This window comes from Suillus discolor, assembly GCF_016758755.1.
Source record: "Suillus discolor strain FC423 chromosome Unknown F5147scaffold_59, whole genome shotgun sequence".
NCBI lineage: Eukaryota > Fungi > Basidiomycota > Agaricomycetes > Boletales > Suillaceae > Suillus > Suillus discolor.
In genome coordinates this window covers 133,364-147,745 of record NW_024541306.1, presented here as the reverse complement: position 1 = coordinate 147,745, position 14,382 = coordinate 133,364, and the positions used below count along the sequence as shown (strand labels likewise).

At 49.9% G+C, this 14,382-nt stretch overlaps 2 protein-coding genes across 2 annotated transcripts; both read left to right on the top strand.

The window, feature by feature from the left end:
- The first annotated feature begins 2,918 nt into the window (after positions 1 to 2,918).
- Positions 2,919 to 7,012, top strand: F5147DRAFT_712944 (ATP citrate lyase). Its single transcript, XM_041438385.1, has 9 exons — positions 2,919 to 2,943; positions 2,995 to 3,311; positions 3,369 to 3,924; positions 3,971 to 4,189; positions 4,236 to 4,451; positions 4,507 to 5,236; positions 5,300 to 6,285; positions 6,351 to 6,502; positions 6,554 to 7,012. The coding sequence occupies exons 1-9, from the start codon at positions 2,931 to 2,933 to the stop codon at positions 6,818 to 6,820; spliced, it is 3,456 nt and encodes a 1,151-aa protein (XP_041289060.1). The 5' UTR covers positions 2,919 to 2,930; the 3' UTR covers positions 6,821 to 7,012.
- Positions 7,013 to 12,631: 5,619 nt separating this feature from the next.
- F5147DRAFT_712935 (uncharacterized protein) lies at positions 12,632 to 13,566 on the top strand. Its single transcript, XM_041438384.1, is given in 5 exon segments — positions 12,632 to 12,715; positions 12,762 to 12,806; positions 12,852 to 12,862; positions 13,053 to 13,196; positions 13,216 to 13,566. The coding sequence occupies 5 exon segments, from the start codon at positions 12,670 to 12,672 to the stop codon at positions 13,450 to 13,452; spliced, it is 483 nt and encodes a 160-aa protein (XP_041289059.1). The 5' UTR covers positions 12,632 to 12,669; the 3' UTR covers positions 13,453 to 13,566.
- The last annotated feature ends 816 nt before the right edge of the window (positions 13,567 to 14,382 follow it).

The window sequence follows — 14,382 nt, the reverse complement described above, 5'->3', positions numbered from 1 at the left end:
TATTGATTGTGGCGCATTTGCATGTCGAGTACTGAAAGGCAGTAAATCGAGCAAGTTACGCCAATGAAGAGAAGACGATGGGCTCGCAGGAGAAGGCGTGGGGTTGGTATCAGCGTCCCAGAAGTCATTGCCCTGTGACACATGTTAGACTTGCGAGAGCCTCAAAACGAAAAACTGCACTGACATATCTCGCCAAGCCTTTGTTGATGGCCTGGGGCCGCTGCTTAGAGATCTGACGAGATGAATAAGCGAATGAGTAGAGTGCTGATAACTGATTGGCGCACAGCATCTATCGATCGAGCTGGACGTCCCTGGCAAAGAAGTGAGATACAACGCGAAAGGGAAGCGCAGACGACTTGCCTTGACCTTTGCACTGCTCTCATCCGCACTCTGAACGACAACCAAACCCCACTTAGAAAAGACACAGACAACGAATAAACACACGCACGTGATTATTGACTGCCATATGTTTGAGCGCTGCTTCTAGGCTCCATACATATATCTTTCCATCCAGTCCAGCACTGAGGATATACTTTCCATCAGGGGAAATAACAACAACACAGAGTTCGTCGTCATGCAAGAGGGGGTCGCCAATCGGCTGATTGGTCTTGAGGTCCCATAGGCGAACTGAGCAGTCAGCTGATGCGCTAACAAGATGTCTTTCATCAGGGGAAAAACAGAGGGAAGCGACGGCATTGGTGTGACCCTGGAAAACAACGAGCTCTTTCCCATCAATCGACCGCCATTTTCGGATGGTGTGATCGACTGACGCGGAGAAAATGTGTGCGCCGTCCTTGGACCAACACAAAGACGAAACCCTATCGTCATGGCCCTCGATCTCTATGAGTAGCTTGCCGTCCTTTGACCACACGCAGATCACCTTATCCTCCTGACCACTCATGATCTTATCCCCTTGTGGTGAGTATCTAACAGCATAAACCATCCCATGGCTGGTCTCTATCGGCGGTGCTATTTGTCGGCCAGTATCCGGGTTCCAGCGTCGTATGGTGCCGTCTCGCGATCCACTTGCTATTTCCTGGCCATTGGGAGACCAATTGATGCACCACACTACATCATCATGCCCCTCCCATGGGTCACCGACTAAGCTGCCCTTCCTGATGTTCCACAGCCGTAGCCTGCCATCTGAGCCTCCGCTCACAACCATTGATTCATCTGAAGACATTACCATCGAGCCTATTGCTCCTCCATCACCAACCCAAGGTCTCCTCACAGGCTCTCCATCTATTGTCCACTGACGAATTGAACCATCGCGTGACGCGCTCAGTAGATTGGAAGTACCCAAACAGACAAGGCTCCAGATGACTTCGGAATGACCCTCGATGATGCACTCTGGCGTCAAGCTGTCTGGTGGACGCTCAGGCGCTGGTTTTTTCCACAATGTGGTCTTGGTATTGTGATTGACGAAGTAGGACCGACCGAGCGGTGAGATGTGCCATTCGCATCCGGGAACGAGTTGTCCGGGAGTATCTATGTTTCATCATTAGTTCCTCGTTGCTAGTGGGACATTCTTCGCTCACCCATTCGCACTCCTGGTAAAGGTCGGTTCCATGAAGCCATTACGACTGTGTCATCTTGATATGCTATTCTGCCATCTAGCAGCTTAACCTGCCACCATTGAGGAGGGAGCGCCTCATTCCCGCCTGTTTGTCGTCGAGTAAGTAAGTAGGTATGAAAATGCAGACACTTACCTTCCCAAAGTGCATCCTGGCGATATTGTGCACCATAGGGTGGCAGATCCTTCTCCTTCGTCCGACGAAGCGCACTAACTACCGGTGAGTTCAACGACGCCCTTCGTTCTTTATCTCTTCGTTGTGCTGATGCGCTTGATTCGGCCATGACACTGATCAAAGAAGAAAGTTTTGAATTACCGCTGTCTGTACAGACTCGTTATGGTGGAACTGATGAAGAGACAGTCAGCTGTACTTTTCACACCTTTTTTGGGCCACATGTCGGGGGCAGTGCTTCGAATGTCGGGGCAGTTCTACAGATTGCTGTACATTACGCCAAACGACCATCAAGATATGAACGTTATGAACGTTTGAACGTGAGTGGCACGATGTCGACGGCTAATGGTAGATAACCGAATGCATTTCTAGTATTACATGCGTGTCTATATGAATTAGCATCACATGACGCCAATTAACCAAGTACCCCTGTGATCGTAGTCTAGCAAAGAGAAACGGTAGCGATGGTGTCAATCTGCGAGGAGTTTTATAGAGTGGCATGTCGAACTCACTAATACGACATGATCGATGTTGTCAGTTATATGCATCCCGGAACGTGGTGCATGTGCATGAGGGGCCAGAAAGCGACTGGACAGTATTTGCTTGGGAATTCTACCCACCCTCGTCAACTACATGCTGGCGATAAGAAAATCAACTAATCGGGGCGGTGCAGTGGAGACGGTGGTAGTTGTAGGCCGTCTCTGAGATTTGAGGGTCTATATCACGAAGGCGAGTTAGGGAGTCGAGTCTAGTCACAATGATGTTGTTAATGCCCGCGATAAACACGTTTTGATAGAGTCAATAAATTCCTTGATGGAGATGGAGATTGAACATTCCTGAGTCGGTCCTCGAGGTGATTGCCGTGTGGCTTCCATGAGAGTGCTGTGAATGCAAATAACCCCAAGCGAACCCCAAAAACGTAAGCGCTGAGATTGCAAGATTGCAGCGAGTGTCGCTCAGAGTGCGCTGTAGGTTGTTCCGATGATTGAGGCGAGTATGGGTGTTGTCGCCGAACTACGTTCGAACTTGCCTGACTATTCGGATTGAAATTTGTTTGTGATACGATTTGAATGGTTCGATCTTAGTGGTTCGAGTGTGGCTGTGTAAATTTTAGATCGTGTGAATATTGGGGTATAAAATAGCGTCTATACAGGATGATAGACATCGTTTCCTCTTTTCCCTACAATGTCTTCGAAAGGTCCGTTCTCATTATTAGCGCACTACTAACTTGTGCTCACATCCACTATAGCAATCAGAGAATACGACGCAAAACTTCTATTGGCCTATTGGCTTCAACGTGCACCTGCACCAAACCCAAACTTTGCCCCCTCACCATCTTCTACTCTTAAATTCCCCGCTCCACGAGTAGCGCAGATCTTATGGGATCCTTCAACTGATTCCATCACACCCGATACCCTTCTCCCTTCTTGGGTATCCACCACAAAGCTCGTCGCAAAACCAGATCAGCTCATCAAACGTAGAGGCAAAGCAGGCTTGCTAGCTCTCAACAAAGATTGGCAAGACGCGAAGAAATGGATTCAAGATAGAGCAGGGAAGCCTCAGAGAGTAAGTCCTTATCTCATCTAATCGCATCTCCTTCCATATTTAGTACTTCTCTCACAGGTCGAATCAGTCACGGGCACTCTCAGCTCTTTCATCGTAGAACCTTTCCTCCCCCATCCATCAGACTCTGAGTACTACATCTGCATAACTTCAGCACGTCACGGTGACACTCTGCTCTTCACCACTGCAGGTGGTGTCGACGTTGGCGATGTTGACGCGAAGGCTCTCAAACTCGACATACCCGTCCTCGGTCCTTTCCCAAGTCGCGCTGACCTCCAGAGAATCCTCCTCCGCGATGTCCCAGCACACAAGAAAGAAGTCCTCGCCGACTTCCTCGTCAGACTGTACTCTGTTTACGTAGATCTCCACTATGCTTACCTCGAGATCAACCCCTTGGTCGTTCTCGATGACGGTACAATTCACTACCTCGATATGGCTGCAAAGCTCGATCAGACAGCCGAGAGCATCTGCGGTCCAAAGTGGGCTGTCGCAAGAGACTTGACAGTCTACGAGACCGCTCCAGCTGGACATACCACTGGCTCTAAGATAAACGCTGATCGTGGCCCACCTATGGTTTGGCCTGCTCCATTTGGTAGAGATCTCACAAAGGAAGAGGGTGCGTACTCTGTCGATCGTTATTGTGTCGTACTCATTCGACATAGCATACATTCAAAAACTCGATGCTTCAACCGGTGCTTCTCTCAAGCTCACCGTCCTCAACCCCAACGGTCGTGTGTGGACAATGGTCGCAGGTGGCGGTGCATCCGTCGTCTACAGTGATGCCATCGCAGCAGCAGGTTTCGCACATGAACTCGCAAACTACGGTGAATACTCTGGTGCCCCGAGCGAGGGTCAGACTTTCGAATATGCCAAGACAATCCGTGCGTATATCTCCTCGTCAATCTCATCTCGCTAATCTATGTATAGTCGACTTACTCACGCGTCCACCTCCTCGCCCTGATGGCAAGATCCTCATCATCGGTGGTGGTATTGCAAACTTCACCAACGTGGCTGCTACCTTTAAAGGCATCATCCGCGCGCTCACATCCTACAAAGCTCAACTCATCGCACACAATGCCAAGATCTACGTCCGTCGTGGCGGTCCTAACTGGCAAGAAGGTCTCAAAGCCATGCGTTTACTCGGTTTGTCCATCCCACGCATACATTGATCTTAACATCGCCACTAACACTAACGCAGGCGAATCCCTTGGCGTCCCCATCCGAGTCTTCGGCCCTGACACCCACATCACCGAAATCGTTCCCCTTGCCCTCGGCCTCAAGTCCACAACGAGCACAACAGCACTCATCAGCATCCCCGCCACCGCACCCGGCTCCCCCAAGATCTCGGCCGCATCGCCCGAGCCCGGGGCCAGCGACGTTGGGGCTATCCACGCAGATGGCGAACGCACCCAACCCAATGATGTCGTCGTCCGCTTCGATTCTCTCAAAGGTACCAAAGGCTCCAGGCCCGCATACAGGCCATTCGACGAAGACACACGCAGCTTTGTCTATGGTCTTCAACCACGGGCCATCCAGGGAATGTTGGACTTCGATTACAGCTGTAAACGCGCGCGTCCGAGTGTAGCGGCTATGATTTATCCCTTTGGAGGACACCACATTCAGAAATTCTACTGGGGCACACGCGAGACTCTTCTCCCCGTATACACCTCTCTCGAAGAAGCCGTCAAGAAGCACCCCGACGTCGATGTCGTCGTTAACTTTGCGTCCAGCCGGAGTGTGTATAGCAGTACGATGGAGTGTTTGGAGTATGAGAGCATCAAGGCCATTGCGTTGATCGCCGAGGGTGTGCCAGAGCGCCAGGCAAGGGAGATCTTGTGGAAGGCAAATGAGAAGGGCGTGTTGATTATCGGCCCTGCTACTGTCGGAGGGATCAAGCCTGGTTGCTTCAGGATCGGCAATTCTGGAGGGTGTGTTTGCTCCTTGCGCTGACATGAACGTTTCTCCCTTCTGACATAATTTCTACTCCACAGCATGATGGACAACATCATCGCCTCCAAGCTCTACCGCCCCGGCAGCGTCGGCTACGTCTCCAAATCCGGAGGCATGTCCAATGAGCTCAATAACATTCTCAGCCTCGTCACAAACGGTACCTACGAAGGTATCGCTATCGGTGGTGACCGCTACCCCGGCACGACCTTCATCGACCACCTCCTCCGTTATGAAGCCGACCCCGCATGCAAAATGCTCGTCCTCCTCGGTGAAGTCGGCGGTGTCGAAGAATACCGCGTCATCGAAGCCGTCAAGTCTGGCAAGATCAAGAAACCCATTGTTGCATGGGCCATTGGGACTTGCGCCAGCATGTTCACTACGGAGGTGCAGTTCGGACACGCAGGCAGTATGGCAAACAGCGATAGCGAGACTGCGGATGCTAAGAACAGGGCTATGCGTGAGGCCGGGTTCATCGTGCCCGCCACTTTCGAAGAGCTCCCCAAGGCCCTAAAAGACACCTACGAAGCGCTCGTCGCGCAGGGTGTTATCGTCCTCGCCAGAGAAGTCGAGCCCCCAGTTATTCCCATGGATTATAAATGGGCACAAGAGTTGGGGCTTATCAGGAAGCCGGCTGCGTTTATCAGTACTATTTCTGATGAGCGTGGACAGGAGCTGCTTTATGCTGGCATGCGTATCTCTGATGTCTTCAGAGAAGATATCGGCCTTGGAGGAGTTGTCTCTCTCCTCTGGTTCAAGCGCCGTCTTCCCCCTTGGGCAACCAAGTTCATCGAGATGGTGCTGATGCTTACGGCAGATCACGGTCCAGCTGTCAGCGGTGCCATGAATACCATCGTCGCCACCCGTGCGGGCAAGGACCTGATCTCGAGTTTGGCAAGTGGTTTGTTGACCATTGGTAGTCGGTTCGGTGGAGCACTGGATGAAGCTGCTAGCATGTTCAGTGGGGCTAGAGATACGGGGTTGACGCCTCGGGAGTTTGTGGATAATTCCAGGAAGGCGAATAAGCTCAGTGAGTGGCCTCGTCCAGTTTGTTTTTACGGTTGTGTGAGCTCGAGACTGACTGACGCATAACAGTCTCTGGTATTGGCCACAAGATCAAATCGGTGAACAACCCTGATCTCCGTGTCGAGCTCGTCAAGGAATACGTGAGGAAGAACTTCCCAAGCCACTCACTTCTTGACTACGCGCTTGCCGTTGAGAAAGTAACCACGAGCAAGAAAGATACCGTACGTCCTCATCCCTCACCAAAACCAAATTCCAGACTGACATCCCAACAGCTTATCCTTAACGTCGACGGCTGTATCGCCGTTTGCTTCGTCGACCTCCTGCGCGACAGTGGTGCCTTCACCCCTGAAGAAGCCGATGAATATATCAAGATCGGGACCCTCAACGGTCTCTTCGTCCTTGGCCGCAGCATCGGCTTCATTGGACACCACCTCGACCAGAAGAGACTCCGTGCACCGCTGTACAGACACCCTGCTGATGATATCTTCATCAACATTGCGGATTTGAATCAGCCGAGGGTGTTGGGGAAAATGCAGTGAGCGGCGCGTGTATTAATGTGAAGGCTGAACCATCCCGCCGTTGTAAAATGAAGACTATTAGACATGCATAATACAAACTGAACCTCATAGCATATCGTGGATCCCTTTCTTCTACCGTTTCTGTACTCATGGCTTAGGAGATTGTCTAGAACGCATTTTCATACTGTTTTCAATGGATAGATTTCTCGTGAATGATGTGCTGCGTCGATATTCAAGTATGTTTCGTGGTCCCACGCTCGGTTCTTTCAACTTCAAGTTGACACTCTACAGACGATCATGATGTCACGCCATGGAAACTTGCGCGATAGTTCATGTATACCTGCGGTTATTTATTGCGTGACGTAAGTGTATGATAACTCAAGTACTCCCAGTTCGCTGCCTCGAGCACATGCGAGTCGGATGAGAAATGGTACTTAATACTTCTCTCATCCCCCTCACATGTGCCGTGGTATCATCTATGTTGGTGTGTTGAAACATATTATAGTCTGAAGGCGCCTGCGGACGATACACCAGCGTTGTCGAGTAAGAGCTTTAGCTCTAAACTGCAGTCTAATGATAGCTAAGAGGTGACGCGGGTATGACTTTGGCCTGCGAGTAAAAAGTTGAGTCGCTCGTGCCCTGCTAACTTATCATCTCGCGCTAGAGCAATGGTCGAACATGTGCATGAAGGGGCACTGGTACTACGCATAGGGATGCTTATGTAGCTATCTGCACAAAAAGTAAAGCTAGTCCGCAAAAATAAACAAGACGCATGAGCAAAGACTATCAAGTAACAGAGATGACTTCATGACTGATGCGAGGTAGGACGACCACAACTAAAAAACAATCCGCAGCACCTAACTTCATAAGAAACTTGTCCTGTCCCACCAATTGATCCTTGTGTTTCTGTCGGTCGTCCTTGATACACTTGTATCCCCGGCGCAACCTGAGGTTGACTTGCTTGTGTCGAACTGCTAGCCTCGTTGCCATTTGCATGTTGCGCAGCAGCAGCAGCTGCTGCTGCCGCTTCTGCACGGGCCAACTCTGCTGCGCTGGGAGGGGAAACATAAATTCTCTGCAAATGTATTAATTTCCATGATATCACAAGGGACCAATGGAAGCCACTCACATTTTTCTTGCGACCGGCAGCTACTTCAGCGGCCCGTATAGAACCTCCTCTTGCAAATAGGTTGAAATTCCAACGTCGGGGCTCGAGCGGTATTGATTGTGGCGCGTTGGCATGTCGAGTACCCAAAGGCAGTAAACCGAGCAAGCTACGCCAATGACGGGAAGACGATGGGCTCGCAGGAGAAGGCGTGGGGTTGGCATCAACGTCCCAGAAGTCATTGCCCTGTGCCACTTGTTAGACTTGCGAGAGCCCCGGAACGAAAAACTGCACTAACATATCTTGCCAAGCCTTTGTTGACGGCCTGGGGCCGCTGCTTGGAGATCTGACGACATGAATAAGCGAATGAGCAGAGTGTTGATAACTGATTGGCGCACAGCATCTATCGATCGAACTGGACGTCCCTGGCAAAAAAAAGTGAGATACAACGCGAAAGGGAAGCGCAGACGACTTGCCTTGACCTTCGCACTGCTCTCATCCCCACTCTGAATGACGACCAGACCCCACTTAGAAAAGACACAGACAACGAATAAACACACGCACGTGATTATTGACTGTATATTTGAGCGCCGCTTCCAGGCTCCATACATATATCTTTCCATCCGATCCAGCACTGACGATATATTTTCCATCAGGGGAAATGACAACAGCCAAGATTTCGTCGTCGTGCAAGAGCGGGTCTCCGACCAGCTGATTGGTGTTGAGGTCCCAGATGCGAACTGAGCAGTCAGCTGCTGCACTAACAAGATGACTTTCATCAGAGGAAAGACAGAGGGAGCGGACGTGATAGGTATGACCCTGAAAAACAACAAGCTCTTTCCCATCAATCGACCGCCATTTTCGGATAGTGTGATCGACGGACGCCGAGAAAATGTGTGCGCCGTCCTTGGACCAACACAACGACGTCACCTCGCGCTCATGACCTTCGATCTGCATGAGCAGCTCGCCATTCTTTGACCACACGCAGATCACCTTGTTCTCTCCGCCGCTCATCAATTTGTCCCCTTGTGGTGAGTATCTGACAGTGAAAACCATCCCATGGCCGGTCTCTATCGGTGGTGCTATTTGTCGGCCAGTATCCGGGTTCCAGCGTCGTATGGTGCCATCTTGTGATCCACTTGCTATCTCCTGGGCATTGAACGACCAATCGATGGACCGCACTCCATCATCATGCCCCTCCCACGATTTGCCGAAAATGCTGTCCTTCCTGATGTTCCACAGCCGTAGCCTGCCATCTGAGCTTCCGCTCACGACCATTGATTCATCTGGAGATATTGCTATAGAGCATACCTCTCTTCCATCACTGTTCCAAGGCCTCCCCACTGGCTCTCCGTCTCCTGTCCACTGACGAATTGAACCATCGCCTGACGCGCTCAGTATATTGGAACTGGTGCCCATGCAGGCAAGGCCATAAATGACTTTGCAATGACCGTTGATGATGCACTTCGGCGTCAAGCTCCCTGGTGGACGCTCAGGCGCTGGTTTTTTCCACGACGTGGTCTTTGTATTGTGATTGACGAAGTAGGACCGACCAAGCGGTGAGATGTGCCATTCGCATCCGGGAACGAGTTGTCCAGGAAAATCTATGTTTCACCATTACTAGTTCCTCGTTGCTAGTGGGACATTTTTTCGCTCACCTAGTCGCACTCCTGGTAAAGGTCGGTTCCAAGAAGCCATTACGACTGTGTCATCTTGATATGCTATTGTGTCATCTAGCAGCTTAGACTGCCACCATTGAGGAGGGAGCGCTTCATTCCCGCCTGTTTGTCGTCGAGTAAGTAAGTAGGTGTGAAAATGCAGACACTTACCTTCCCAAAGTGCATCCTGGAGATATTGTGCACCGTAGGGTGGTGGATCCTTCTCCTTCGTCCGACGAGGCGCGCTAACTACCGGTAAGTTCAACAATGCTCTTCGTTCTCCATCTCTTCGTTGTGCTGATGCGTTTGATTCGGCCATGACACTGACGAAGAAAGTTTGAGACACCGCTATCTTTGCGGACGAGTTGACAGTGAGACAGTGCTCGATAATACGGAAAGTGAATGGTCGAGAACGAGAAGGGATGGTAGAAGTAACGAAGAGACCTGCGGTCAGATGTGATGCTGTATTTGCAGGCGCCTTTTTTAACCACATGTCAGGGCAGTTCTATAGATTGCTGTACATTACGTTAGAATCGTCAGCGAGCGTCAAGATATGAATCCGGGGCGTAAATTATACGTCAGTCAAATGTAAGATCCCCGACTATATCTCTGATATGAATCAGTGCCAACCATCATCAAGTTAATGCGTGGCGTACCGTGAACTTCATTATCAATAGAATCAGGAGAAAAATGGTAGACTCGTTCGAGCGACACGAATGAAATCAATAGATAGTGGTAATGTCGCGGGACAATAATTCAATATGGTATCTTTGAGGGTCAACGTCGCCAAGGCGAGTGGACTCCTATTGATTTGTAAACCAAAGTCTTTGATGACTGCACGGTGCAACTTTTCATGAAGCTCACGACTCTATGGTAGACACGGTGACGAGGTTGATCTTTAGGCTCGATCAAGGGCCAGAAGATGGCATTGTTGTACATGATGTTGTTAATCCTCGAGACGCGAGAACGATGGTCGACTCTTCTCATTAGTCGGTAGATAAGTTGGCCGTATCGTAAATACGAGCATAAGGTTGATGTTGATCAAATCTTGAAATTTTGTTCTTCTCACATGCATCGAGGCCCCAGAGGATGATGTGGTTCTGACCCGACAAGAGAATTGAACCCATGTCACTCTAGCCGGGAATAAGGTTTGACTCGAAACACACGCAATGAGGAGAAGACGAGGCGAGGTACAGAGTTGATTATCAGATCTGTATCTTGCCTTGACTCCTGAGTTGGAATGGGGCCAGTGCTCAAAGTAATCGCCGTGTGGTGCAGGTTGAGAGTACCCTGGAATCGACTCGTTTGTACGAGAATGGTAAAACCTTACACGAGTGTCTGAATATCGGTTTGATGCTGCGAATGTGTGAATGTAGATGGTCCGAAAAGATGTGACAAGATGGGAGTTGAGGAAGGTAAAAGAGAAGCCTGCCATCCAAAAGGTATAAGCGAGGCCAGATCGGACGCGCTCAAGTTAAATTGCCTCTATGATGATTCAGTAGTACTGTTAAACGCAAATATTAAACTTGCGCACAATTCGTATACACGACAAGGTTAAGTTTCGTGGTTCTTCTGCTTACTCGCGGGTGATGCATCGAGGGCCAAAAGATGACGTTGTTTTGACTCAGCGGCAAGACTACAAATAAGCCACAGCAATGTCACATGTAGCCTGCTGTACATGATGTTGCAAATCCTGGAAAGCTTGCGATGAGGAGAAGATAGTAAGGTCTTTTAGTCTTTTAGATTGGGACCGAGTCGCAGGACTGCGCCCCAGTGATCACTTGGATCCAAATCGTCAAGGCAAGTCAAACTCCTGAGTCTAATGGGGGCAGTCCTCAAGGTGATTTCCGTGTGGCGCAGGTTGAGAGCACCATGAGATTTACTCGCTTGTATCGAATGGTGGAAGCTTCCATAAAAAGGAGAGGGGGAATCATGTGGGATTGGTGGGAAGATGTAATAGGAGATGAGTTGATAAGATGGAAAGTCTAAAGAATAAGCGATCAGTGAAGCGATAAGAGGATGGTAACAGAGAAGCCAGAAGCGTAAGCGAGGCGAAGTGTAGGATGCCAGTGAGAGCTCGATGGTGAATTGATCAACAGCGCTGAGCGCTGGGATCTGAGACTTGCTCACACGTGACACCAGTATCCTCCGTTTCCCGAGTCGCTTAAGACTTGAGTGCCACTACCTTTGTAATTAGCTCATCACTCGACGTAATGACCTGAGCTGTCGTGTTAGTGCAGTGAGTCAGACAGATACCTAACTTCGCGAAATTGCTGATAGCCGCTAGATAACGGTGCCGCGTGTTCCAGGATGTGGGTACAACCGAGTGGGCGACATACTTGACTTTGGGCGCGGTTACTTTTGATGACATCCTTATTGCATCGTAACGGCGCTCAGCCGCGCCAGTCCCCGACAGCATCTGTATTTGTACAGAATTCGGATTCGCGTTCACACGGCCTTACACCATGGAGGTTAAAATCACAATGAAGAGTGGTCGGTCGTGTTGAAGACGTGCCTTGGAGGAGTCACATCAAGCCATCAGAAAAAAACGTCCAGCGCGCCGCGGTCCCTCCATGCCATCAACAGCGAAAGCATGAAACAGAAGTGGAATGAAGCATCAAGCTCAAGGGTCAGTCCGCCGTGTTGAAGACGTGACTCGAAGAGTAACCAGAGAATATCAAAAACATGCAAACGTGCAATGTTGCGTTCTGATACAAACAGCTCCAATGCTTGTGTAGGAGTTCCGAGGATCATATGACCATCGGTTTGATTATCGGCCAGCGGAAAGAATTTTCCACGCATCAAATGACAGACGGCATGACATTTATTTTCTACAGAACCTCTCCCCACTAAATTTGTGGGTGTCCGGGATCATCACTATGTTACATAAACCTGGTCAGATGGGAGATGGATATCTGGATCGTGATATGATAAGAACAAGACATGTGCTCCGAAATAAATTCGAAAACGTACTCCTTCCTGTCATGTGACTCAATGTTTGGATTTCGCCGTTTATTACGTTTATCATTACTCCAACGCACGAAACGCAGGCAGAGTGCATATCACACAGTGACCTGTGTTGTGTCAGCGTCTCGTGTCAGCAAGACATGCCTTCGTCGACACACCATGCCCAAGACTCCACTATTTTACAGAGTCAGTCACGGTGACACCAAAAAATATCACTGCGATTGCGAAAGAGCTAGCTGCACCAAGTACTTTATGGAACGTGGAGATGGCATGCAGAGTTTGGAGGTCCCGATACGAAGGGGACGTGTTCTCTGAAGAAAAGAACGCATACTGGTATGGCCAGCTCTGTACTTCCCGGGGCTGTTCTACTAATGGTAGCGCGTCAGATATTCGTAGGTTTCTGGATCGGGACCCACAACCTGTCCAGCAGGATGAACAGGATCATGATCCTGGTATAGAGGTTCGTCTTGTTTTTCTTGTGCTTTCTACTACAATGACTTATGATTTCAATTTATCCCTACAGGAGAACCATTTTGCAGGTTACGACGCCTCTGGAGACATTCATGACACAACGACAGGTGTCCGCCCTCCCATATCACCTCCTCAACATGTGGTTCCACAACGATGTCCGTCCCCGGATCCACTACTATCCGACCCTAATAACAGCGTTGTTCTCGCACCCCTAGATGCGGACCAGTGTGTCCTTATGGAGGATTTATACTCACGTGAAGCGTCACTCCAACATGTTTGTCTTATGGACGCAAACAGCCAGTCTAGATGACGAAGACACCGGGCTGAGCGCAGAAACCGTCGCACGGCTCAAATTCCCACTGCAGTTCATGCCTTCGCTTGAGGGGGATCACCACTGCCGCCGTCAAGCTCTACCTTCCACATTCAGCTTCAGACAAGGATGCGCAAGATAATCATCGAGCTTCACGGTTGGGCGCCGGCATGCAGTGCTATGTCTCGCAATGTTGTCGACATTTTTCGAAATGGCTGGATACAAGGCATACAATCACGCATATCGTTCAAACCAGTGAGTCTTGGATCATACCGCGAGTTCTTGTACTAATCGCATCCTTGCCGAGGCATGTGATTTTGTACGTTCCAGGTGCAGAGCCATGTACATCATCGCCTTCCATCACGATGGTTGACGCTATATGATTTCAATGTGATCTCCATACCGTCGAAAGACAGCAGGGAGCTCGCTAAGGATCGAGAAGCAGTCAGCCTGAACGACATCACCCATCAGAGTAGGCACCAGCAGTGCAGGAAGAGTCGGAGGAGGGCTGAGTCAAACGGTGGTGCACATTGCGATTCTTGAGGCTGCAAGAAGTTTGTCCATCGTACTCATGAGTGAGTATTCAAGGGTTCTTGGGACGAATTTTGTTATAATCCAGCGAGACGCACGCCAGCCCTGCGAATCTACGTGTATGTTGACCGGTACGTCATCTTTGATACTTGACAATATATGCGCCAATTTATAAAGTATGATGGACAGTCGGACTCATCTGCGGACGTGTACCAAACCTGCCCCGAGTCATCTATGAATACACAAGCTCCTGCGGCCCGCTACATCGGCCTTTCCAACGGGCGTGCTCGACGTTCGAGTTCACCCAACACGCACGGCATCTACTGCACCCCCGCCCCTTAGTTCGTACTCAGGACCAACATCTTCCGGGGGAAAGTCCAAACGTGCAGACCTTGTCGAGCATCACGAGATGTCACCCATTCCAGAGTGTCTCACATCCTGACATGCTCTTGTTTGCTCTCAGACGTTTCAAGGATCAATCGTCTGGAAGACCTCGGAAGATCGAGCTTAGATTTCCGATATCACTGCTCTCAGTTAGACG